The sequence below is a fragment of the Corylus avellana genome, chromosome ca1 (genome assembly GCF_901000735.1).
Source record: "Corylus avellana chromosome ca1, CavTom2PMs-1.0".
NCBI classification, from domain to species: domain Eukaryota; kingdom Viridiplantae; phylum Streptophyta; class Magnoliopsida; order Fagales; family Betulaceae; genus Corylus; species Corylus avellana.
The window spans coordinates 34,899,160-34,924,852 of NC_081541.1; the positions used below are offsets into that span (position 1 = coordinate 34,899,160).

At 36.2% G+C, this 25,693-nt stretch overlaps 4 protein-coding genes and 1 non-coding gene across 6 annotated transcripts; 2 read left to right on the forward strand and 3 right to left on the reverse strand.

Annotated features, from left to right (window-relative positions):
- The first annotated feature begins 4,070 nt into the window (after positions 1 to 4,070).
- LOC132184477 (transcription factor bHLH63-like) lies at positions 4,071 to 7,480 on the forward strand. 2 transcript variants are annotated; one of them, XM_059598126.1, is made up of 7 exons: positions 4,071 to 4,901; positions 5,237 to 5,458; positions 5,546 to 5,680; positions 5,807 to 5,878; positions 6,268 to 6,498; positions 6,602 to 6,704; positions 7,299 to 7,480. In XM_059598126.1, the coding sequence occupies exons 1-7, from the start codon at positions 4,437 to 4,439 to the stop codon at positions 7,334 to 7,336; spliced, it is 1,266 nt and encodes a 421-aa protein (XP_059454109.1). In that variant the 5' UTR covers positions 4,071 to 4,436; the 3' UTR covers positions 7,337 to 7,480. The 2 variants fall into 2 exon arrangements, with proteins under 2 accessions (XP_059454109.1, XP_059454117.1); XM_059598134.1 differs by having other exon boundaries at positions 4,073 to 4,901; positions 6,286 to 6,498.
- Positions 7,481 to 12,541: 5,061 nt separating this feature from the next.
- On the reverse strand, positions 12,542 to 16,184 carry LOC132185243 (universal stress protein PHOS32). Its single transcript, XM_059599045.1, has 5 exons — positions 15,781 to 16,184; positions 15,620 to 15,699; positions 12,965 to 13,083; positions 12,822 to 12,898; positions 12,542 to 12,750 (listed from the first exon to the last, which is right to left on the reverse strand). Exons 1-5 carry the CDS (start codon positions 16,019 to 16,021, stop codon positions 12,725 to 12,727), a joined length of 543 nt encoding a protein of 180 aa, XP_059455028.1. The 5' UTR covers positions 16,022 to 16,184; the 3' UTR covers positions 12,542 to 12,724.
- Positions 16,185 to 18,018: 1,834 nt separating this feature from the next.
- LOC132168338 (small nucleolar RNA U30) lies at positions 18,019 to 18,106 on the reverse strand. Its single transcript, XR_009438852.1, has one exon. It is a non-coding gene; the product is annotated as a small nucleolar RNA U30 (small nucleolar RNA).
- A 1,153-nt stretch (positions 18,107 to 19,259) lies between these two features.
- LOC132167743 (putative pectinesterase 11) lies at positions 19,260 to 21,514 on the forward strand. The gene is made up of 5 exons (XM_059578768.1): positions 19,260 to 19,636; positions 19,917 to 20,076; positions 20,461 to 20,649; positions 20,752 to 20,987; positions 21,223 to 21,514. Exons 1-5 carry the CDS (start codon positions 19,392 to 19,394, stop codon positions 21,428 to 21,430), a joined length of 1,038 nt encoding a protein of 345 aa, XP_059434751.1. The 5' UTR covers positions 19,260 to 19,391; the 3' UTR covers positions 21,431 to 21,514.
- Positions 21,515 to 21,900: 386 nt separating this feature from the next.
- LOC132164098 (syntaxin-112-like) lies at positions 21,901 to 24,375 on the reverse strand. Its single transcript, XM_059574519.1, has 2 exons — positions 24,203 to 24,375; positions 21,901 to 23,276 (listed from the first exon to the last, which is right to left on the reverse strand). The coding sequence occupies exon 2, from the start codon at positions 23,251 to 23,253 to the stop codon at positions 22,357 to 22,359; it is 897 nt and encodes a 298-aa protein (XP_059430502.1). The 5' UTR covers positions 23,254 to 23,276; positions 24,203 to 24,375; the 3' UTR covers positions 21,901 to 22,356.
- Positions 24,376 to 25,693: the final 1,318 nt, after the last annotated feature.

The window sequence follows — 25,693 nt, forward strand, 5'->3', positions numbered from 1 at the left end:
CTGACGTGATGTGTTTTAAATGACTTCCAATATCAATCACTTTTTTAAATATATATATAATCATGTTGTAATGTTAACAAGTGTGAATTGGATGTAAAAAATGGCATATTACTCTTGCCAGTTTGTTTGATGCCTTCTAATTTATCTAGAGGGACTACATGAGTAAATACAATCTATGGTCTAACCTACAAAAAGATATACTTTATGGGGTGTAGTCCATCCAAGTATAAAGATGGAAAGCACTTGAGCAAAAAGAAAGACAAATTACAAGAGGCAGCAGGTTAGTTTGATGTTGATAAAGACCCAGAGAGAGTGACAGAAGAAATGAGATAGAGAAAGAGAGGCCCCATTTGCCTTTCTCCATGGCATAAGGTCATGTGTAAGTGTGTGTGTGTGAAAGAGAGAGAGAGAGAGGCTTACACACCGATCGAGGGAGATGCAAAAGGGGAGGTTGAGAGGGCCCAGTAGGTGATAAATTGATAATGGAAGTAGCCTTCATCCTCTCTGGATCTGTTCCCCCACCAATCCAAATTATATATGCAACCCCTATCCTCCATTGCTTCAAGCTTCAAATAGGTAGATAATTTTGCAAGCAAAGCATGATTTGGACAATAGACTGTAATGTCTAGTCGCTGCATAAATATGCAAATGTTATGGCATGGGATTCACCTGCAAAGCAAGCATAGGAGCTAGGGAGATCTAGGGTTGTGACAATTAGCATGCAAAAACATTGTCATGTTATTTCTTGCAAAGATTTTTCTCCTAGCTTTTTGTCCTATTGCCATAACTAAACATATATGTGCAATCCATTCTTTATGAGGTTAACTTGTGGCAACACATAATTAACTATGAACAGTAGCGGATCTAGGAATTGGAGTTACCAAGGGGCGTACAAAAATAATTTTTTTTTTCTCTTTATGTATTATATTTTTTATAATACGATAAATACAATCAAAAAATAAATTATACCATAATATATGTATCACAAATCAAATCAAACTCATCAAATTACCCAACAAAAAAAAAAAATCAAAGTAACTATTAAAAATCTTCATCTAACGACGTCACAAACAGAGACGGAGGGAGGGGGGGACTGGGGTGGGCCATGGTCCCCCCCCAAAATAAGGAAAAAAATATTATAAGTAAAAAAAAATAATAAAAAAATAAAAAAAGTTAAGTTAAAATTTTAATTTTAGTCATTCGGCCTCCTCAAAAAAAAAAAAAAAATTGGCCCTATTTTTAATTTTGTTGGTCCTTATCCACTAAGTTTTTTTATTTTTGGCCCTTACTTTCAAATGTCCACTTTTTTTGTCCTTACGGTAGTCTTTAGTTCATAAAAAACAACCAAAATAATTTTTTTTAATAAAAAAATTCTAAAGAACCGAAAAAAAAATTTGGCTGGCCCCTCCCATAAAATTTTCCGGCTCCGTCCCTGGTCACAAACACATAATAATTTAAACTACTTATGAAATAAACTAAGCACAATTAAATGACTACTAGTGTCTAAGACAAATGAGTACTTTTAATGGGCTATTAGCATACGGCTATTTCTTTTAGAAAAGTCTCAAATCTCAAAGCATAAATTACATTAGAGTCTAAGCCTACGTAAAAGAGACTAGAGTCTAAATTTAGCAAAAAAAAAAACCACATTTATCTATAAACTATGACCAGAAACACTAAAAAATTCATCCACTATCTTTTTTTTAATAATAAACTATTATCTACTCTCTCTCCACTAATAAAATATAACTTTATTCTCTCTCTTTAATAAAAAAATAGCCTCATTTTTTCGCATAACGACATTTGAACGACAAAAAGAAGGCTAAGGGTGCCCCTAGTAATTTTTTTTTACCAGGGGCACCCTTAAAATTTTGATTGAAAATGCTTGTTGAATTTTAAAAAAAAAAAAATTTACCAGGGGCGCCTGCCCCAGGTCGCCCCTGTGTAAATCCGCCGCTGACTATGAAGATCGATTTCTTCCTAACTGGGTTGAAGAAAATTCTTCTAATTCAGTTTATTAAACTGACTTCTACCCTTAAAGCATGTTAATGTCAAATGTATTTTAGAAAAAAAGTAAAGCTATACACTATACTTTTATGTTTTATCTAACTTTGTTGATGTAGCATTGCCAATCAGCCTACGGGTGTTTCTTTCTTTCTTTTATTTTTTTTATTTTTTGAAATAAAGTCTCATTCAAAAGTTGATTGGCAGTATTACATTAGCAAAATGCGATAAAAGTGGGGTATATAGCGTTTCTCTCTTTTTTTTTTTTTTTTTAAATGTATGTGAGAATCATGCGCCTTAAAGATAAATGTCAATTTAATAAACTAGGTTGAAAGAAAAGTCGTCCAATTCAATTTAGAAGAAAACTTTAAAACTGAATTATCTGTAAATTTTCTAACTGATCATTAGTTGTCGCTTTAACGGCCTTTATTTGATGATACAAATTTGATAATCCATCAATCACTTTCTAGGTGTAAACACAAATTAAAACCTTGTATGGTTTGTATTTCCTGAAACAAGCATATCACTTGATGAAAATAGACTATTTTAACCTCTTCAAACGACAATTGGGAGACAAAAACTTTTTTGTTAAGAGCATATGAAAATCAAATCAAATCAAAACAGAACTAGAATTGATTGATGATTTAACATAAAATAATGATTGTTTAAGAGAGACGTGAGGCTTTAATTAGAAAGTTTAGCAACATAATTAAGCATGCAATTAAAAGCAACGATAACTCAGGCCAATTTAAGCAAGACTTTACTATTTTTAGAAGGGAGTGGCATTGGGACAAGCCCCTAAACATCCGCAGAATCTCCAGCTAAAAAGCATGCAAAGAACCAATGCGGGAATCCGGTGCCACTCACGCTCCATGCGTGAGAGTGGGTGAAGAACTCTTCTCTGCGGCCGCTCTTGCCTTTAGTATATCACTTATTAACAAATTCCCAGGTAGCAAGTACCAACTACGGGACCAAATAACCCGTTTCAACCCCACGTCATCTCCCAGGTCATCGTTCTGACATGTCTGATCAAAAGCACCGGAGCTTGCCACGCGTAGGAGTCCATGTGGGTGAAGACGTAACCATGGGCGAGCTTCCCGCCAGCCTTCACGGGGCCCCAAAAACCCAGACGGAATTACTATTAAAAAAACCCACTTCTATAACTGTCCTACTGCACCTAATAATTTGCCTGAAAAATAATTTTAAAAAACAACAAAGATCTTCAGAAATATCGGTGTCTGTCACAAACCTCTAGAAATATGTCAGTCCAACTCCGTTGGTGTCTTCACATTATAATATAAACTTAAAGAGTTTTTTATATTTCTTTTTGTCTTACGATATTACAACTTTTATTGTAAATTAAAGTGTTAATTCACATGACACTAACGTTTTTACTGTGTCACCTTAACTTGCCTATGCACCAACAATCCTGTACAGAAAGCATAAGTCAAAATGAAATTCCAAACATAGTCGTTAGAAATATAAATATATATATATATATATTAGTCATAATCTTACTATGAATGTGAATACGACACTGTAACATGCAGAGGAGGTGTCACAAGTCGTGGACATGAGGGGTGATGTGTTTTTTTGACCATTTGGCAAGAAAATGACCAATCGATTTATGTAATTAGAAATTTATCTAGTCTTACTCCGACATTTTTGACTTCAACAAAAGAGCAACAATGTTCTTTGTACAAATTTATTACACTTATATATATATATATGCTTTTTAAATTTTTTTTTAATTTTAAAGAAGTTGATATAATGAGTGTGAAGGGTGAATCTCGTTTCAAATGTTGTTGGTACGACGTCGTAGAGATGGGAATGGAAAAATAAATAATAATAATAATAATAATAATAATTAAAGTGATAATAGGGTTGTTGTGCAGGGAAATCCCGCTGACCCCGTTTGAACAACATCTGTCGTTCCGTTTTGCTTCGGACAGTCCCACGTGGAGGTCATGTCAGTAGGGCCCAGCGCCCACGGCCTCTGGTTATGGATACATTCGATGGCTCTCTGCCCCAGTTGCCTCACTACTCTTCTCGTTCTCTCTCTCTCTTAATAATTCCGGCTAGTTAGTGTCAGATTCCGGCGCTCCTCGTCAGACTTTCCCGACTACCTTTTTTCCAATTATATATATACCCTACACTCTTCTGCTCTTTACCTTTATATACGAAGTACAGCAAACCCACCACATACATAGGATAGGCATACATTACGCGCACGTAGTAAGCAATAGTCAGCAGCACAGTGTCTTGCTCACAAAGGCACGAGAGATAGTGCAAGTTTGCCTAATCCTTAATAACAGCAGTACTAGTACACTACCTTTTTATCCACCAAGCAAACGCGCACCAGTGCGAAAACCAGTGCCTTTTTTGGATTCCCTTTCTCTGTTTCTCAAAAGGGTATAGTTTGGTTTTTGGTGATGAACAGGGCGTTGCCGGAGATGTTGCACTGTCTAAACGGGCCGGCGACCAGTACGGACATGACGGTGCTGGAGAGGCAGAGGGCTCGCATGAAGTGGCAGCCGCAAGAGCAGCAGGGATATTTTGGGGGGAGTGATCAGTTCGCTGGTTTGTTTTTGGAGCCGGGTCAAGTTGGGAGCTTTCAAGGTTTGTTGGGTGGTGAGTCGGTGCTCGGGGAGGTGCTGACCCGGTCGGTTAAACCCGACCCGGGTTTGGAAAATGGGTGGCCTGAGTTGCTCAATATGGGGTTTACAGAGTTCGACATGAATTGTGCCATTTCAAGGACTTCTAGCTGCCCCCCCACGGTGGCTCCACCGCCGCCGGAAGCTAAAGGTAAAGTGTCACCGCCGGCGGAGAAGGTGAGTTCTGCGGTTGGGAGAGAGAGCTTCAAGAAGAGGAAGGCTGATAAGCTGCAGAACACCAAGGTGTGTGTGTGGGTGTGTGAGTGTGTGTGTTTCACGATGGAGACTGTAAAACTAAGAAAAAAAACAAAAGAAAAAGCCTCTTTTAGTTTTCAATGCGTCCATTCTTTTTGCTGCTCATTTATTGTCTCTTGACTCTGCAATCTTTATCTTAGAAAAAAAAAAAAAAAGGATTGGGCGATTTTGCATGATAATTCGTGGAACTTGATTTCTCTATGTTTTCAATGAATGCTCTGTTGCAGTAGTTATGACTTGTGTTTGACTTACAAATCAGAGACCTTTTGACAAGTTATGGTGAAATTACTGATGAAGATCGATCTCTTTGTGTTTATTTCCAGGTTGTTGCGGAAGACGATTCCAAAGACAAGAGGAGCAAAGTATGCGCAGAAGAGGGGGAATCAAAGATCACAGAGCAAACCAGCAATAAAGACAACAACAGAGAGACTTCTGCTGATACTTCAAAGGAGAATTCTAAAGCTTCTGAGGCTCAGAAGCCCGATTATATTCATGTCCGGGCACGCCGCGGGCAGGCCACAGACAGCCACAGCTTAGCCGAGAGAGTGAGTGGGAGTCCTATGATGTTTTCCTTCTTTACAGAGTTTCTCCTCTGCAATTTGTGTGATTTATGTCGTGTATGTGATATGCAGGTGAGAAGGGAAAAGATCAGTGAGAGAATGAAGTATCTACAAGATTTGGTACCAGGGTGTAACAAGATCACAGGGAAAGCTGGAATGCTCGATGAAATCATCAACTATGTGCAATCCCTTCAACGACAAGTAGAGGTATAGCTTCTTCACCTACTAGTCTTGATCATAGTCTTTTTGCTTTTGTTCATAATTCTTCACATATTTATTAGCATTTCAATGTATTCTGAATCATTCCCTCTTTATCATTACAATTATATGCAGTTCCTGTCCATGAAACTAGCTGCTGTGAATCCCAGGCTTGACTTTAACATTGAAGACTTATTTGCAAAAGAGGTAATGGAAAACATTTACTGTTACCATGAAAAAAAAATCCCTGCAATTTTGCTGCTTGAATCGCTAGACAATAAATGCGAGCATGTGGGCTATACTAAAAACTCTCTTACGTTTGCTATCCGGATTGTTATCCGCTATATATTCATATGTTAACCATCCACTTGGTTATGATAAAGAATTAGTAAAAATGACTGAAATTGACTTGTTTTGGAAAGGTCAGTTTTTTTAAAGCATTTTGATGTTTGTTAAATCGGTAGTTGTCCCAAAAGCAGTCTCCTTTGCGTGATCTTAAATAACTGAAGTATCGGTTATATCGGAAGCATAAACTGATTGAAAATGATATAAGAATCTAATTATTTAATTAATACTTTATCGTTGCTCATTCTCAGTTGCTTCTATATCAACAGATGTTTCCTGCTTGCTCAACTGGTTTTCCAACAATTGGAATGTCATCCGAAATGACTAATCCTGCCTATCTTCAGTTTAATCCGGCACAGCAGGTGGTTGCATGTTGTGGGTTGGATATGGGGATGAATAATACAGCTGATATGGGACTTAGACGAACAATCAGTACACCTGCATCGATCCCAGAAACATATCTTGATTCATCCTGCTTCACTGTAATTGCTTCTACACTTTTGTGTTTCAATGCACTACTCTCTCTCTCTCTCTCTCTCTTCAAACTTTGTCAGTTTATATAAAGTAGATCGAACTTGCCTGCAGCAACTCCAGCCTTCATCAACCTGGGATGCTGATGTACAAAACCTTTTCAATCTGGAGTTCCATCAAGGAAGATCGATTTCTTTTCCATCCCAACCATTTACAGGTAGATAGAGCTAGCATCTGATCAATTTTTCTTACTTTCTTTCATCTCTCAATCATTTTATGGTGGAAATGAAGTGAAGTAGATATCTTGACATGTGACAGAGACCATATAGTGCCCTGTTAATGATTTTGCTCAGAAAGTATCGCATCCCTTTTTATTGAAATGATAGAAAAGCTGCCTATAAGGATCTTTCAATCTTTTTCCTCCAAAATGATTAAATCCACATATTGTTTCAGTGACCACAATACACCCACAACTGTCCTGATAGAAAGAGGAGGCAATCAATGGTGTGGTGCACTTTGACTCCATGCCACATAATTGCTATCACACCATTTAGTGGTGAATATACACCAAATGGGTCTCCCTACTTTGATTAGCTAAGCCTCCGTTTGGGTTTGAAATTTCAAAACGCAGATTTTTCTGTGTTTTTAACTCGCAGTTTTTTAAAAATGCTTGGTTTAAAAGTGCTCTTTTGGTCAGTGAAATCGTTGTGCCGAGTCAACCAAACACAGGATATGATGCCTTTTGATTGTTTAATCAAAAGCACCAACTGGGCTTGCAATTGACCCCAAAACCACTAAATTGCTTTTGCAGGTTCAATTGAAGCTAGCAACCTAAAGATGGAGCTCTGAATCAAAATATGCATCATACAATTTCTTGGATAAGCCTTTGATCCATATTCTTTTTTTTTCCCGGTTGAAGTACATAACGTATATATTTTGTATGTATACTTGTGCCATAGTATGAATAAGATCAACACCTATTGACTTCAACAATCTTCCTTTGTTTGCTTTCTCTTTCTCTTGTAATCATAAAATAAAGAGATTTAATAACGCTAAGGGGACTAAGAAAAGTTGATGGCGATAGATGAGAGGACCAAGGGTTGGGGCACACACGAGTAAAGAAAATGACTTGGCCCATCTGGTTTAAGTATCCTCTGCAATTACAACTGTACGCTTTTCTGATTAACAGTCTGAAGATGACACCCATGCTTGATGCTTGATGCTTAAACTAAATTAATTAACCCCTCATTACCATTGAAGGAGAAAACAGTACAAAAGCTGTGATTGGGATGGAAGAACTGTCAACTGTCACAATATATTATTATTATTATTATTATTATATTTGTGAAATCAGAAGGGAATACGTCGCTGTAATCCAGTGGTACAAGTTGTCCCTCCATTGGATGATCCGGAGAGACAACTTCAAGCACTCTTGTGAAGGACACAGGACATGAGCCTACTGGTGGACCTTCTGAGTTCCCTTTTGGACATTGTAAAATGTTGATTGAGACGCTGATAATTATGCTGCACAATGATGAATGCATATACACTACCCATTATATGCATAGAGAGAGAGAAGACAAACACAATCCGGAACTTGTTCAATTGGGAGGAATGCTAAGATTACAAACAAATTTTACTAAAAAAATTTACAAACTAACGTGGTATAACTTGATTGAAAATGAGATAGATTCAAAATTTGAGAAACCCAATAATATTGTGTTACATTAGTTTGTAAAATTTATTTGTGAACCTACCATTTTCTTTCGATCCGTTATAATGGTCTCTCCGTCTTACTAAGTGCTAGGGATATTATACTTTTTACTATAAGTCTCTTACGAACTGATATGACAGTTCGTGTAGCACTTGTCATGTATTTGTGTTAGCCACCAAAATATGGTCAGTCACGTGTTAGTTCAAATTTGTTTACAAACTTATGTGAGAGTTCATGTCACATTTACCACACCAATCACTAAAATGTGAACGGCTATGTAATAATTTACATAACGCTCATTTTCATAAAATTTAGATAGCCAAGTGAGTTTGGTGGGGGAATTAGGGGGTGGTATTTGCGTTACCTCATTGCCCTATCATATTAGATGGCGGTTGACTTAAAATTTAGAAGAAATTTTCATATTTTTGTGACATTTTTAAATTTCGGGAGGACCTAAAACTCCCCTTGGGATGGTTTTGCCCCTCATCATTGTATATATATGACCTTTGATAGTTTATTATGCACTATTGGAAGTGACCATCATTCAGAGTAATTAATCATTTTCTTCGTATGATGAAGTGGTGATGAATTCAACAATAATAAGCTAAAGGGTTAATTATCTTTAGCCACTTTTTAACTACCACTCATTTACACATTGTCCCCACAAATTATCACATGTCGTACTCAACTCCTTCCAACTATCAATCGTTCTAAAAGAAAACCTTTTTTGTTAACCAAAATGTTAAAAGGGACGGAATATTGATCACGTGCCGTACATGTAATATTAAGACATGAAATGATGAAAATAACCCAAGTTTAAAAAAATAAATTTACTTAAATACCCCCAAAGTCAAATAAAATAAATAAAACTCATTATAAAATTTGAAATAAAATAAAATACAAAAAAGAAAACGTGCTTGAGAGTAGGTTTGCAGGTTTGCCACCCCCATGTGCTTCGAGAGTGATTGATCCATCCCTCAACCATCTCCAAACACTTTTGGGGTGGCAAAATTTGGAGGTGCTCAGCCTATATATATATATATATATAAGTTTTTGTTCTTGTTTAAACTTTTTTTACTTTTATTTGAGGGCATTTTCATAATTCCATATAAAAAGAGCACATGCATGTCACGTGTGCTTTTTTCTGTTAAATTGAACAATCTTAACTAACAAAGGAGGGTTGCCCACGATTGGTAGTTTAAGGAAATTGAGTGTCATTATTGTTGATGGGGCCTAAAGATAATTAACCCTAGACTAAAATAATGGCAAAAAAAAAAAAGAGAGAGATTGGAAATAGAAACGTGTTTTGTGATCTCTATCTTGTTTCAACAGGATTCTTCGAACCCAAATAAAAGGGAAAAAAGAAAAAAGAAAAAGTCCTAGTATTCAGAAAAGTATGATCCATTGTTGTACAAATCATCATTCACACCTGCTCTGCATTCGTCTATGATTCCAAAAAAAAAAAAAAAAAAAAAAACATACGCAGAAGATGCACGTTATTCAGGTCAAGTCAAGAGAACAATAATAGCATCTATGATTACTCTTTAATGGGTTAAGTTAAAGTCGACCTATATAGTATTATAGTCATGCCTCGATAGAATCTAAATCCAACACGTGACATTTAGGGTCGACAATTTTTTACACGACTTGTGAACCTGACGCATAAACACGAATTATCACTCATATGCAAGACCCAGAACAAGTGAGCCTCGCACCTATTCTCCGTGTGGCTGCCCAATTCGAACAACCAATTGCAAGAGACTCCCATAGTAATTTGTATAGGCCTATTAGATATAAACGTCGTAACTAGACAAGAAAGGAGGCTTTCGGTGTTAGGTTGCTGCAATGGTTGAGGGACCACTAAAAAGGTTGCCTACACGTTCATAGCATCTTCTTGCTTTTGGAGTTAACAGGAGCCTCAGCTTTCCTTCACTTTCAAGCCATAGGTAATAGCGAGAGTTGTGGGTCTGGGCTGGCCTCATCCATAGGCAAGATCTCTTTGATTCTCTTTGTTCCTGTTAGATGGTGATATTGTCATCTCCCTTTCTTGGGTCCATTTTGTGTGAGAAAATTTCTCTTCTAAGTTTTTTTTTTTTTTTTCAACCTTCCACTCACTCACAAGGTGGATTTTTAAAGAAAAAGAATCAAAAAAAACCTACAAAATATTCTCTTGGCAATGTGTGTATATTAGGGTCACTCCCCAAGATTTGTTCCTTACAAGTGACCTATCAAGTTGTGTCTCTTTCTTGTAGGAGAATCCGATAAAATAATAGATGCAACCCTAAGAATCAAATCTTTCTATGGTTCTAAATATCAGCAGGGAAAGATATGGGTTTTGTTTGTTTCTCTCTTCATGTGTTGTGGGGGTATTTTTTTATTTTTGGGTTTAAAAGTGTTTCATGTAACGTTAATGTGATAATAATTTTGAGTGTTTTGTGAATGTTATGTGTTTATTTATTTATTTTGTTTGTTTTGTGTTTATCTTAATTCAAGCAAGAAGATGGATGAAGAACTTGAATTTTCAAGACCGACACTTTCAATTGACATCTATCCCCTTTGCGCTTCGCCCGACCTATCTATCTTCACCCCGGCAAGTAGAAGCTTATCTATGTGATTCTTTTGAGTTGTTTGTTAATCATTTTGTTTTGAAAATATTTTTTTTTTAAATAATAATAATAATAATAATTAATTGTCTTTGGGATATAACAGAATAATACTACAATTTATATTTCTCACCTATTGCTGATTTTAGGAAAGGTATATTTAGGGTGGTCCTGAGTTAGGCAAGAAACAGATTAACCAGGCCCTACCAAGCCTAGGTACAAGGACTCATGCTTGGTCCTAGATTTCATTATCAGGCGTAGGCCCAGCCTGGGTCAATTAATATCTCAGGAGGCTACTACAAAGTTTAGATGCTAATACTTGGTTTAATTTGTTAGACAAAGTTTTGGGTTGGAGGAATTTTAAGCACGTAATTCTCGCGCATTTTAAAAACGCACATAAAAATCACATGCTCTAAGAACATATGTCAGATTGACTTGAAAAAATTTTCTTCTAAATTGAGTTGAAATGACTAATAATTAAGAATGAGGCCAATTATCCAGACCAAGGCTCTAATATAGTAACTTTTTAATTTTGAAGATCACTTTCTTATGCTAAAGAACATCATTCTTCTGCAAACTATTGAGAAGGTGAGGATGGCAATTTGTGTTTACGTATCAGGTTCGGATTGTGTCAATGCATGGGTAAAACTATAAAGGTCAGCCATAATCCAATTCATTTAATTAAATGGGTCATACTCTCCAATACTAATTTGTTAATTTTTTGTTGAGTTTATGTCAGATTCACGAATCATGTCAAAAATTATCAACCCTAAATGTCGGATTCGGGTCATGTTAATGCATGTTTATAAGACTATATGTCAACCATAACCAGACACATTTAATTAAACAAGTCATACCTCTCAATTTCAACTCGCTAATTTTGTGTTAGATTTAAGTCAAGTTTACAGGTCGTGTCAAAAATTGCCAACCCTAGAATCAAGTTCCATTGTCTGCAAAGCTGGTACAGGTAGTTTATAGTAGCAGAATCCACTGATCCAATTTGATCTACCGATTGAGATGAGGGGATGGGAGTATGAGAAAAGGAAAACACCCCCAACATATGGGCAGAATTTATAAACTGAATGACTCGAATTACATGGATATCCATATAATGGAGAAGAGAAAATGGGAGAATATAGCAGAAAATAATGAATTACCAACCACACGGTGCTAACAGCAATATAATTGATAAAAGCTCAAGGGTATGGCTTTTTTTTCTTTTTTTATAACCAGGATATCCAGGGCTTCGCGTGCAAAGGGTATTTTTAAAACAAGGTTTCCATTAGGTTTATATTTTTAGTTTTACCAATTTGTTTCACAGGCTACTGTTCTACTATTTTCTCATCAATTCTAACAGGTAGGGCATATGTATTGGCCTATGTATCTTAAACTTCAAATTTCAAGCAAGGCTTTAGATGGCCAAGCTTCACTGGAATAAAAGATAACATAGACTACTGCACAGGATAAGCTAGACAAGAGTGCATTTATGTTCAAGCTTGATCTGACCCACCTAGGGCAGAGGTTTAAGGGTTGCTCTTCTATTTTCTTTGGTTCTAGAAGAGTGCTCTTCAAGCTGTTGGTGTTAAGGAGACTAAGAAGTAGTAGTGACAAAAAGGGAAAAATTAAAGTTCATACATTTCCATGCTTGAGAGCTTTGGGATGATACCCTACGAATATTGCTATATTGTAGACCAAATCCATCACCTCAAAAAATTGCATCTACATAACAACAGCTAATTCAAATAAAACATTAATACACTATATAAATTGGTCACACTATAAAATAATGCTCTTTCTCATTACAAAATCATTAAATTTCTCACACAGAAAACCTACGACTATCTACAACCAAGCAAGCTATTATTAAATACCACAACCATGACTTACAGAAAACCTGCGACTATCTTCAGTGCCCATTCACTAGATCAACGACTCATCTCCAGCTTCTGCCAATCCAAGATACAAATCATTAAGAATTAATACTCACTAAAAGGAAAATTAAATGATTTCATTATACCTTTCCCGGGAACAATTATAACAGGTGCTGATTTACAGTGGCGGAAGCAATACTCGCTCACACTTCCCTGCAGTACCCTGAAGTCCCAACAACATTGAAATCAGCAAAGAAAGAGACAGAGGGGAATGGGGTGAGGAATGAACCTTTGAACAATGCCTCTGCCTCTGGTACCCAAGACCACCGCTGCAGGCTTCAACTTTTCTGCTTCCTTGCAAATTACCTTACCAGTATCCCCTTCCACGATCCGAGCCACAGTCCTCACCTATTCCACAGAGACCATTTAAATTTGATGATAAAAATACTTAAAGCACCAACAGTGGGCAATGGTCAGATTTTTAGTGTGGCAAATTTATTTATAAAACCAGTTTCTGATAAGTTGGGGTTATCATATATATAGCGGCCGGGGAGGGAGGGTCATACATTTACTTGGCAACAGAATATCCCAGCAGGTTAAGCGTAGTGATAACTGAAGTTAAAGGGGATTACATAATTGATAGAAGAAGTGGTCAAGCAAGGTTCCCACTTCCCACTTATTATACACAAGCTGAACTACAAATTGGTTGGATACAACCAACTTACTTGAGTCATGAATTGTGGTTTCTAATTAGGAGCAATTCAGTCATGTGTACAGCTTGTTTGAAGATAGAAGCAAAGAATGTATAAAACTGCAACGTTTAGATTGAGCACATGAATTACTTCATGTCGCAACATTTAGCTGCGACAAGGAATGTAGGTCACCAAGGCATTAACTAATAACTATAAATTTAAGCTTCAAAGAAAATCACACATAAAATTTCAACAATTATCAATATCATGATGTGTAGCTTGAAATTGAGGAGAGAATGGACTACTAGGGGCAACCTATCTTAATAATAAGAAGAAAATTATAAATAAACTCCTTAGGTCAACGCGCTTTCATTAAAAACTCCCTAGGTGTTTTTTTTCAGAAATCGACTCCCTTGGTCAATCGAAACTATAATAAACTCCCTACCATCAAAAAATTTTAAAAGCCGTTAGTCCACTCAAAACTCTCCGTTTTATCTGATTAAAATATTAATTTTTTATTAATTTAATTTAAAAAATTTTAAAAAAAAAGTGAAGGGTGGCTCAGGTGGCTTTTTCCACCACCACCACCCTGGTGATGCCACCCCCATGGGTGGAAAGGTTGCCGCTGAGCCACCCTGGTGGCAAGGTGGTTTACAGCCTTTCACTTTTATTTATTTTATTTTATTTTATTTAAGATTTAATTTTTTAAATTAAATTAATAAAAAATTAATATTTTAATAAGATAAAACAGAGAGTTTTGAGTGGACTAACGGCTGTTAAAATTTTTTGACGGTAGGGAATTTATTATAGTTTCGATTGACACAGGGAGTCAATTTCCGAAAAAAAAAAAAAAAACACCTAGGGAGTTTTTAATAAAAGTGCGTTGACCTAAAGAGTTTATATCTAAATTCCCTAATAATAAGAAAGGGGGCGAGACTCCCGTATTATACACAAATAAGCCTTACCTTTTCTTAGAGGGATTGGTTTTCCTTTCCTTCACGTGCACTAAATTTAATGCTTCACCTTTTCTCAACCAAAGACCAAACCAACCTTAGTCTTTTGGTTAGCTGACTTTCCACTATCATATACAGGACCAATTCTTTTGCTACTGCCCTAGAGCGTGTGGTGTGAGCAGCAAGGAATTAGAGTGACTTACTCCATCTTTGGTTAGCAGATTTTTAACTATCTCCACCCATGAATATACGTCACATAGTGGGAATCACAAAGATTTTTTGTGTTCTCGCACATTTTTGTTTTGTGTTAATTACTGTGATCGTGATCTATTGTACAGCAAATAAAGATAATTATAATTTTAGGGAGGATATATGCACAACAATGATAATCAACAACATGGGATTTCAGGGTAAATCAAGTAATTGCCAATGCATAAATCTAATATGCTAAGTGTTATGTAAAGAATCAAATTTTTAGCATCCAAACATGTTCTTGACTATACGTGAGCACATTAACACAATTGTCCCACTTAAACCCTCTAGATTGAAACTAAAAAACTGCATTCAGTTTGAGTTTTGAGTAGCTTGCCCATGAGTCCCAACTTCCAAGATGCCAAGAAGGGATCCTAGCTGAACCAATAGAACAAATTTGATGGCGCATGACCTTAATCATACAAATATGAACCTCGTTTAATTAACAAAGCCAGACGATTAAGGGTAGATGGCTATCACAACGATATACTGAAATTAGAGTGTATGAGATGGACCTTAAACAATGGGAACGTTTATTTTCTCTGACTTTTTGTTTGTTTGTTTGTATCTTAGATAAATTACTGCTTGTCTCATAACACTAAGCTGATAAGAAACAGTGAATTTAATCACTTAATCGACATTTTAACCATCTTCCTCAAGTATCAAGCCAAAGTAAATTTAATCACATAATTCAATTGTGGGCCAGAATCCTCGTGTGTTGGTTCAAACTTGGAATTGTTAACTTAAAATAGAAGGTAAGGGGGATAAGATTTGAGTTCAAATCCCCGTCCACATTGATACCATTATAAATTACTACTCATCTCGAGACAAAAAACCTAAGCTGAAGGGAAATAATAAGTTTACAAAAACCTAAGCTGAAAGGAAATAAGTTTACTGGCTTGATCAATACTCTAACATGCTTGCTTCAAAAATTCAAAATTTCATCGTAAACCAAAGAATAGCCTTCCATAGATATCGTTGATCGCTATTTTTGTTCAATTAGAAAAGTAGTTGCAGAAAATAAATGAAGGAAAGAAGACGACTCACCATGGCAACTTGAAAAGCCTCAACCGCAAGCTTCTCCATAAGTACCTGGCTCGACTGGTAAACGACCTCGTTGTTCACGCCTAAACAAGCAAAACCCACAAAAATTAAGACTGAAAAATTTACAATCTCGAAGCTAACATCGGAGAAAGAGATCAACTAACTGGAAACAGCATGGAGAAGATGGACGGTATCGGCGAGCCTGCAGAGGTGGATGAGGGCCCAATCAAAGGCGTGCTTGCTTTTGGGCCCGTGATCCACGGCTATCAGTATGTCCCGGCCACGCCTCCTCTCCCCTGTCTCTCTTTCCAGCTCTGGCTCCGCCTCTGGCGCTATCGGTATCAAAATGGGCAGTGTCACATCTCTCCAGCTGTAGTCTTCGCGATCCTCCACCAACGTTTCCATTGCCTACGAATAATTAAACCCAGAGAGAGAATTGGGTACAACAAGGTGGCTGTTTTTGGTTTCAGAATTCGGATTGTTTTTGTTAAATCTTTTGGGGTGTTCGAGAAAGTTGTAAACTTGAAATGATAGGTGGGCCGTTGCTTTTGCGAGCAAAGCACTTCCGTGTTGAAATTGCGTGTGTAGTATTCCATAAAGTTGTCCTCCTCTTTTGGCGCTGTCCGTTGACTCTATCCTCTGCAGGCTGCACAATTCAAAGTTGTTCCTTTTCACAGTTTCCTCATGGCAGAGGAAGCTAGCGGGAAAGTTGTCAATAATACTGGTTAGTGTAAATGTGGTCGATATTTTAAGTTAGTGTATATAATAAAATATATAATGTTAATTTCAATTACACCTTCTACACTCTAACTTTCACGTGTTATTGAAAAGGTTTTCAAACTATGAAAACTCTTAATTTTATCTTTCAAATTTCTGACATTAAATCCTCAACTTTTTGATCTTTTTCATCATCGAGTGAAGGGATCAGGATTCCCTCGAATTAGAGGGAATCTCAAATTATCTCCAATCATCAATTTAGACCGTTCATTTTCATTCAACCATCTAAATTAATTCACTCAAATAAAATAATAAACTATTATTAGATTAAAAAAATAAATCCAAATAAAAATAGTAAAAAATAAAAAATAAATGGGATGAGAAATGGGGTGACTGGCCACCCCTGTTGTGTGCCTGGGGACTAGTCTGGGGTGACCGAAGCCACCCCTTGGCCCTTAGGGGTGGTGGTTCGGCCACCCCCAAGGGCTAATTTTTATTTTTTATTTTTTTGGCCCTTGTGGGCTACCCCCAACAGGCCCTCGAAGCCACCCCTAACTAGCCTTCCCCCGAAGTGCTAAACCCATTTTATTTTTTTTGTTTTGATTTTTTTTTTAAATCTGAATAATAGTTTATTATTTTATTTTAGTGGACCAATCTAGACTGTTGGATGAAAATGAATAGTCCAGATTGGTGATTTGAGATCCCCTCTAATTCGAGGGGATCCTGATCCCGAGTGAAGGGAAGCAACACCTAAAGTCTAAAGCGCAAGTAAAATGCTAATTAGATCCAGCTTATAAGCTATTATTTTAATAACAGTATGTATATTATAGTTTAATCAACGGTGAAGATTGAATCTTAAAGTTAACTTAGTTTTAATAGCTTTAATAAGAGAGAGAAAATAAAGAAATATTTTGAAAAATTCAATCTTAACCGTTAATTAAACTACAACATATATTTATATATATATATATATATATATATGATGTTATTAAGCCGGTATCCAATTGAGTCACCAATTCAAAGAGCATCGGAAAATGCTAGAATTTCAACAATTTTATAATGTTTTTACAATTTTTAATACTACATTTATTTAGTGTTTAATATGTTTTAAATAACATATCAAAAGTTTAAGTGTGATATTGCTTGGCCTAATCCCTAAACCCACCATTGACATGATGCCATGGTTGTGAGCAAATCAATAGACATGAATAACTAGTACAATTAAATTTAATTGTTAATTGATTAACTGGTTAAGTGTGGTAGTTCATGCATTAAACAGGATCCTCTACCCATTTATATGAAACAGATGAAATAAATTTGAAATAAAAAAATAAAAAAAAAATAAAAAGTTAACAAAAAACCCTAAAATACAAAACATTTAAAACTATTTTCAATTACATCAAAACGCATTATTAGAATAAACAAACAAAAAACATAAAGAAAATTAAAAAGACAACCATTTTCAAAACAAATCCCTAAAAACTCAAAAGCCCCAACAATTTTCAAAGAACATGCGACAGGTACCACCTTAATCTGGAGCCTTCCACTTAACATTGAAAGCTCATATTTTTCTTTTGTCACAAAAGTAGCACTAACATTGAAAATCAAAATAATCCATTAATCAAAAAAAATCAAAGAAAAGAAAAGACATTTAGATCAATCGCTGCGTCAAAGACGGAGAAGGTGCTCAGAATCTTTAATGAATGGATGAGACAAAAATCCTCACGTTAGCATCAGATTAACGAGATTTTTTGTAAACTCATCATCATCGCACCTTCTCCTTCATATTTCGTACGACATCAAACGATTCGTCTGTGAGAGAGAGAGAGAGAGAGAGATTAGAGGGAGAGAGAGCTGCAATGGAGCCGACGAGATTGAGGATTAGGGTTTGCTTTCTGATATTTATAGCCATATTGACCTTCTATAACTACGGGAATACCCTTTCGAAGAGTTAACATGGGCTAAGTACACAACTCTTTGTCGGCCCAATCTAATTTGTTGGCCCAATCTAATTTGTTGGCCCAATCTAATTCGTTGGTCCAGTCCATCCATTTGTCCATAACCTCCAAGCTGGGTAGAGACTTAGAGGGCCGTTTAATTGACGTTGAACAGCCGAAGGGCCAATCAGCCTCTATTGAATTTTAACTATATATATATATATAGTATTGTAAATTTTCAAACATTTTTAAAACCAATAATCTAGGATTTACTAAATTTCTATTTTCAATCTTTTGATTTTTAAAAAAAAAATAAAAAAATTAACAAACAATATAAACACAAAAAATTCTTAAGCTTACGTGGTTAATGTGCGTAGTAACCGTCACATGGAGAAATTTAGTAACTGACATAATATGTCACGTGAATTATCTCACATTAATTTATAAGAAACTTATAGTAAAAGTTGTAATATCCGCTCTTAATTTAGACTCCAGAATACGGGCTGTTCAGCACTCCACCTAATAAAGATTTCTTAGCAAAGTTGGTCGATTAGGTTTGCCTGTACATAATCACCAGCATCCATATATGTCAGAAAATCATTTATTCAAGTTATCATTCTCTCTTTCTTTAGTTGAACAATGAGGCAATGAGTAAGATAGAAGCTTTTTACGCTACAAAATAAGTAATATATTTTATATAGTATGCAATGTACCACAAAAACTCTGCATGTAATGCGTGCAACTGAAAGAAAACGACACAGCAATGAAGCAAATATAATATGAGCCACCGGCGGCGGTTGGTTTACTGCTCACTTAACGTAGTTTGAGAAATTCAAATGGCGCCCAACACCGAGTGCTTATGAAACCCAACACGTAAAGTGCTTCCTCAAACACAATCTAAGGCAGGTTGGTTAGATACATAGTCATATTATATATATATATATGCTTACGTGTGAAGATCTTCATGTTTGAACTTCAACTGTAAGAAATCGGCGCAGGGCTGGCCACCAATATGTTGACAATTCGTATGTTTATAATAAGGCGGTTCAACCCATTTTTCGACAAGTATTTCCATCACAGAATCATATCTTAATAGAAACTTTAATTTATTCTCTGCGCACATGGGTCCAGCGGCAATGAAGATTTATAATGGTTTTGCAGTGCTGCTCTTGGTTGTGCTTGGTTCTTTCATGGCTGTGAGTAGTACTACTGCTGCCACAGGTGTCATGGACACGTCAACCGCCCTTCTCATAAGTGTGGATCCATCGGGCAATGAAGATTTTAAAAAGATACAAGATGCCATCGATTCAGTTCCATCTAATAACTCTGAATTGGTTTTCATTTGGGTTAAACCAGCAACATACAGGTGTGTGTGTGTGTGTGTGAAAGAGAGAGAGAGAAATATATGCTGTTTGATTTTTTTTTTTTAATAACCGGAGCATTTGGGGCTTCGTCCAGACTAGAACTCCGGATCCACACGGGTAGTGTAATGCTTGAGCTATTGCTCGTGAAACCTAATGTTTCGTGAGACGCCAGGACCAAGTGACTTACAACTTGAGCCAACCGTTATGCGGTTTGGATTTAGTTATGTTTATTGGTTTGTATATGTATGAAACTAGCTAGACTCTTCTCTTATGGTTAAGCAGGGAAAAAGTTGTGGTGCCTGCGGATAAGCCCTTCATAACATTGAGTGGCACAAAGGCCTCTAACACCATCATAACATGGGGTGACACAGGGGAGATAATTGATTCTGCAACACTTTCCGTATTTGCTTCTGACTTTGTTGCAAGATCTCTCACAATTCAGGTATATATATGATATGCCTACCCTTATATTCTACATGTCTTTGGGTGGGATGGGAAGTCATATATTTGTCTAGGAGTTATTTAGGATTGCGTTTGAGAAATAGAGCTTTTAAGTCAAAAGGCGCTTTTGGGCAGAAGTTTTATTTTTAAACTTTTGCCAAAAGTGCGTTTTTGCCATTTTTAGGTTTTTTGGACCCTTAAAAACACTTTTAATTTTTTTACCAAATAAGTATTTTTTTCTTTAAACGGACTTTTTAAATATTAAACGCACTTTTAGGCCTCTCAAACGCAATTCCAAACAGACCCTAAGTCAACATAATGAAACTTCGCATTTATTCTGAATATATGGTAATCATTTTTTCTGTGTAAATTTGTTTTTTTCTAGAATACGTTTGGGACTTCAGGCAAAGCTGTTGCTCTAAGGGTAGCAGGAGACAGAGCTGCATTCTATGGTTGCAGGATTCTTTCTTATCAAGATACTCTCTTGGATGACACTGGCAGGCATTATTACAGCGGCTGCTATATTGAAGGAGGCACTGATTTCATATGTGGAAATGCTGCTACTCTATTTGAAGTGAGTATTTCCCTTGACTCACACAGAAAAAAACTGATGATGGCATATATATATATATATATAACTTTCTTTCAATTTAAATTTGCTTTTGTGTCCATGTAGAGGTGCCATTTGCATTCACTTTCCAGTGCAGATGGAGCCATTACTGCTCAACATAGGAATTCACCATCGGAGGAAACTGGGTTTACCTTCATGGGTTGCGAGATCACTGGTGTTGGAACTGCTCTTCTTGGAAGACCATGGGGTGCTTACTCTAGAGTGGTGTTTTCCCTAACTTACATGTCCAGTGCCGTAGTGCCACAGGGCTGGGATGACTGGGAAGATCGAAGCAAGCAGAGGTATATATACATATATAGAAAACTTCATTTACCTCCTATGAATTGCGACGCCTCTTTCAATGTCACTCTCAAACTATCAAAATTTGTAACGAGGGTGTTCGATACATCAACTCCTTTCAATCACCTTTTCCGTCAAAGGTGATTGAAAGAGGCTAATTCATCGGATAACCATAGTGAAAATTCACTTCTTTCTATCGCTTAAGCTATTCTAACATGTTTGTTTCTTTATGAACAGCACTGTGTACTTCGGTGAGTACCAGTGTTACGGTCCTGGAGCCAATAGAACGAAGAGGGTTGAATGGTCAAAGAGTCTATCGAATGACGAGGTTGCACCCTTCTTGACTAAGGACATGATTGGTGGGCAAAGTTGGCTTAGACCTTCGCCAACTCACTTCAAGAGAGGCTCTACCATTATCCCAGCGAATGCTAATGGAAACAACTAGAGTATATATAACAAAATACTTCTCATAAATTGTTTTTTATATTCATATTTTCATGTGAGACACAGTACCAATTTACAGCTATATATGGAGACATTGTCATTACAAATAGATGAATCAAACGAAAATTTCTTGCTTTCTTTCTTCTATCATGTTTTTCTTCCTAACCTGAGATTTTTATCTGGAATAATCTTTCTAGAATATGCTACCTCTTCTCTTCAAATGATCAAAAAGTTCTCGCTCGCTCGTTAAATTACCACTTATCGCTTCAAGTAATAAATAACTGTTTTAACAAAAATATGATTCAACTTCAACCTACAAGACTCCACAAGATCATTGCACACCCCGCCTCGGTTTTGGCATTTACAGTGAAAACCGAAGTAATTATCATTTCAGCTTACCAAACGTACCTTAAGTTATGCACTTCTCTAACCCACCAGAGGGTGTGAAAATTGAGTCTCAAGCACAAACTTATGGCCCTCGCTGCTTCTGCCATCAAAGTTCAATATGTTTTAAAGCTTTATCTAAATAATCATAGCAACAGACTAAATTGATCTAACAGTCAAAAGTTGCTCATACAGAAACAAGGGAGACAAGTAAAATATCAAACTCTAATAGAGGGGTGTCGATTTGCATTACTCTAGCAGATTCAAAAGGTGCTTTCCATTATAGCAAAAGACAGGAGAGGGGAAGGAACGCAAAGTAACAATCTTAGAAAGCTCAATAGAAAAACTCTGTTCACAGAAATTGAATTACAAAGAACCAAACAGTTGAAGATGAAGAGATATCATCACAGATTACCCTCCCAATTACATTCGAAATCCAACAGCCAGTATGAAACTTCTCCATGAAAAAAGCTCCAGTCTAACAAACCAAGCCTTCCCAATTTTATAGCAGCAATCAAAGCCTCAGCTATGAACTCAGATACTTCAAGAAGCTAAGATGGAAATAAGGCATATCAACAACAGAAGCAGCACCAAACCAGCTATCCAACAAAGCCATTTTCCTCTCCTCTTCTTCATCTGATTAGCATGTAAGAGTCCATTGGTTCCACCATTTATGTAAGCCCCAGCGCTAGCCACATTCTCCTCAATATCATTAATCTTTTCTCCTTGTGTTTCCACCAACACAGCCATGTCTAGAAAAACTTGATGGAGCTCTGTCAAGCTCCTCTGTATATCCTTCAACGCCTCATGCCGTTCCTTATTCTCTGTTATCAAATCTTCCCTCCCTTCAAAAACATTGACCTGCCCACCTCCCAAAATCATCTTCTGAATATCTTCCTCGCTGGGTTCCTCTCCGGTGGCTGCATAATACCTCCTCTTCAGACCTTCTTTGTGATCTTTAACAATCTGTTCTCTCAAAGACTGAAAATCATTCATCATATCCCTCAATTTAAGCCTCAAACCATTGGTCACCGAAATCCTCGTTCGATCAACCGGACTTCCTTCTTTGTATTCCTCAGATAACTTTCGATTAACAATATTAGACCGATCAAGCGACTCCAATCTTGCTTTAATATTTTTCGCTTTCCGGAGAATGGAGACCATGTCTGAGTTAATCCTATCCCTTAGCCCACGAAGAACTTTAGCACTGTGAGCAGACTTGGTCTCTTCATTCAGGTCCTGAAGGTTGAGAAGAAGATTGGTGATCTCTTCCATGTCAGCCTTGATTCCAGCCACTTCTTCGAAAAACTGTGAGAGGTTCTGTTCATCAGCAGGGTTAAGTTTTCCCATCTCGATATCTGGCTCAGCATCCAGGTCTTTCATGGCCTGTTTCTTCAGGTCCACGTAACTGAGAAATGACTTCGTCATAAGATCATTCATCTTTGGGACGATCAAAGACCCACCTGAAGGAAAATCTTCAAATTAGAAGAAAAATGGTATGATATTGTAAATAAATTAAAGTTTTCACTGGAATATATGTTCTCAAACACAATGAAGAATGAAAGATTGATTGGGTCAAAAAAAAAGAGGGAAAAAGAAGAAGAGATAACTGAGTAAAAGAGTTTGCTTTCGTTCCATTAAAATGGGAAAATTCCATTCAACTGGACCTATAAAATTACTTTATTAGATTAACCAAACTTCCTTTGTTTGAGCCAAACATAGAAGCTAAAAGTTTTCAAGCTACTTCCCTTTCTTTCTGCCTCAATTTTCTCAAAAATCCAACAGAACCATGAACAAGAACGAGAAATGTAGGTCTTGAATACCCATAAGTTCTAGTAAATTAAAATCTAATAGGTCCAAAAGAAATGAAGAATCCATAAAAATTATGATTAATAAAGCAATAAGGAAAACAAAGCTAAAAAGATATAAACCCTAAAAAGTAGATGATCCGGCGAGAAATAAGGCTATGATAACTATCAACTTATCTTTCCAACAAGAAATCTGAAATGAAATTAGAATGGATCATAAGTAGATATAACGCTTGCCGACTGTTTGGTTACTGGGAAAACAGAGGAAAATATAAATGCTCCGGTTCCGGTACAAATACAAAAACTCAACTGGAACAAACTATTAACTGAGTTCTTTTATATACCCAGAAAAATTATTGACTGAGAGATTATATAGAGTTTTTCGATCTCGTCTTTTCTTTTCTCCTTTTCACTTAAAAGCTCTCTCAGCAACCAAACAAAACAGAGCCTATATGTAATTCAAATTGAAGAAAAAGAACATGGACCTCGATGATCAAAGTCCAAATGATATAACAGACATAATTCAGGAATAACAATAATGAATATTAAGAACAAAAAAACTGAGTAAGAAAAAACAAAACCTGGAAGAAGAAGAAGTGGATGCTAAGAAAGGAGAAGCTCAGGTCAAGTGCTTGAATCTTGTTCTCTGTGAAAGTGGTTTAGGATTTTTGAAAATTCAAGGAAAAAATTTGTGAGATCTTTGAAGCCTTTTGCAGCTTACATATATGCCCCTAAAACAAAGACCATCAATCAATGACTTCTCTATGGCTTCCGTTACGTTTGAAATTTATGCTTTCAAAATTTGAAATTTAAAGAGCCGTTAAGAGTTTGAATCTCAAATCATGTCGTTTCGCTCCGCGTAACGTTGTACTTGTGGACCCCGTCCGTTTACGTTGTAACAGTGCTTGTCTCTTAATTGGCCCTAGGTCCAGTCCAACTATGTGGTTGGGTATCAAAAGTCCAAACCAAATTTATCAATTTGGGTTTTTTTTTTTTTTTTTTTTTTTCACATGTCCACACACAAAGAAGGAGAAGGAGGATTCGAACTAATGACTTTCACTGTATGAGACGTGGTTCACAGCCGATTGAGCTACCCCTTAAAACAACCCCCCCCTTTTTTTTTTTTTTTTTATTGTATTAGATTAGGGGTCATGGCACTTTACCTAACTCGAATCTTTAATAATACTTATGTCCAAATTTCACATTTGTTGCAACATGAAATTATTAACTCCGTCTTAATTACTTTTATGGGTTAAATTAAAAACATGTTTATCAAAATGCTCTTTGGGTTTTATAAGAGTTAAAATTAGTAGTTGAACTTTGTGTGTTTATTAAATTAATTCTATTATCCATTTGTCGTCAAGCCCATTTCCACTTGTACAAGAAAAAAAAAATTACCTAGGCCTATCAAATGTTGTCACACGCCAAGGCACAACCAAAAATATCAGCAAAGGGGGAGCGGCCTAAACGATGGAGTGTTAAGCCGATAAAAATAGATAAATGTAATCATTTAATTAATATTTTAGCATTCTCTTATATGTATGTTCAAAATCTCTTTTAATAGGGTAAGGCTCAACATGTGAAATATTTAATTGAAATGAAAGTAAATGACGGAGTTAATGTTCAAACTTAAGACATTTATCTTTGATACCATGTTAAATTATCGGTTATAATGAGAAGATGTAATTAGATATGAAATTAGAGAGTTAAAATTTATTTAATTAAATATTTAGATAATATTATATTAGGGAACCAAATGCCAAGGGCTAACACGTTAATTCTCAGAGTTTAAAAGGAAAATTATATCTAACTTAGGTAAAACACGCCATTAAAAACTCGGTATTTTTTTTTAGAAATTTAGTCTCCGGACACTGAATCATTACTTAGAAAAATCCTTTATCGTTACTTACACTGGCGACTCCACTCAAAACTCACTGTTATTCGATAAATATTATTTTTTTGTTACTTGACTAGTGGCCCAATCTAAAAAAAATATCATTACAATAATAACACACTTGAAGGGTGGCTGCTGTGGTAAAGACTCTGGCCAAATTCCCCCCCCTCAAGGGCCC

Bases quoted from the DNA above. Each gene is read 5' to 3' on its own strand.
- LOC132184477 (XM_059598126.1), top strand. From the start codon at position 4,437: ATGAACAGGGCGTTGCCGGAGATGTTGCACTGTCTAAACGGGCCGGCG. The intron at 5,681-5,806 runs GTATAGCTTCTT...AATTATATGCAG, and splicing joins CCCTTCAACGACAAGTAGAG to TTCCTGTCCATGAAACTAGC. The intron at 6,499-6,601 runs GTAATTGCTTCT...ACTTGCCTGCAG, and splicing joins TTGATTCATCCTGCTTCACT to CAACTCCAGCCTTCATCAAC.
- LOC132185243 (XM_059599045.1), bottom strand. From the start codon at position 16,021: ATGGAAACGTTGGTGGAGGATCGCGAAGACTACAGCTGGAGAGATGTG. The intron at 15,700-15,780 runs GTTAGTTGATCT...TTGCTTGTTTAG, and splicing joins TCTTCTCCATGCTGTTTCCA to GCGTGAACAACGAGGTCGTT. The intron at 13,084-15,619 runs GTGAGTCGTCTT...TCTGTGGAATAG, and splicing joins AGGCTTTTCAAGTTGCCATG to GTGAGGACTGTGGCTCGGAT.
- LOC132167743 (XM_059578768.1), top strand. From the start codon at position 19,392: ATGGGTCCAGCGGCAATGAAGATTTATAATGGTTTTGCAGTGCTGCTC. The intron at 19,637-19,916 runs GTGTGTGTGTGT...ATGGTTAAGCAG, and splicing joins GTTAAACCAGCAACATACAG to GGAAAAAGTTGTGGTGCCTG. The intron at 20,988-21,222 runs GTATATATACAT...CTTTATGAACAG, and splicing joins GAAGATCGAAGCAAGCAGAG to CACTGTGTACTTCGGTGAGT.
- LOC132164098 (XM_059574519.1), bottom strand. From the start codon at position 23,253: ATGAATGATCTTATGACGAAGTCATTTCTCAGTTACGTGGACCTGAAG.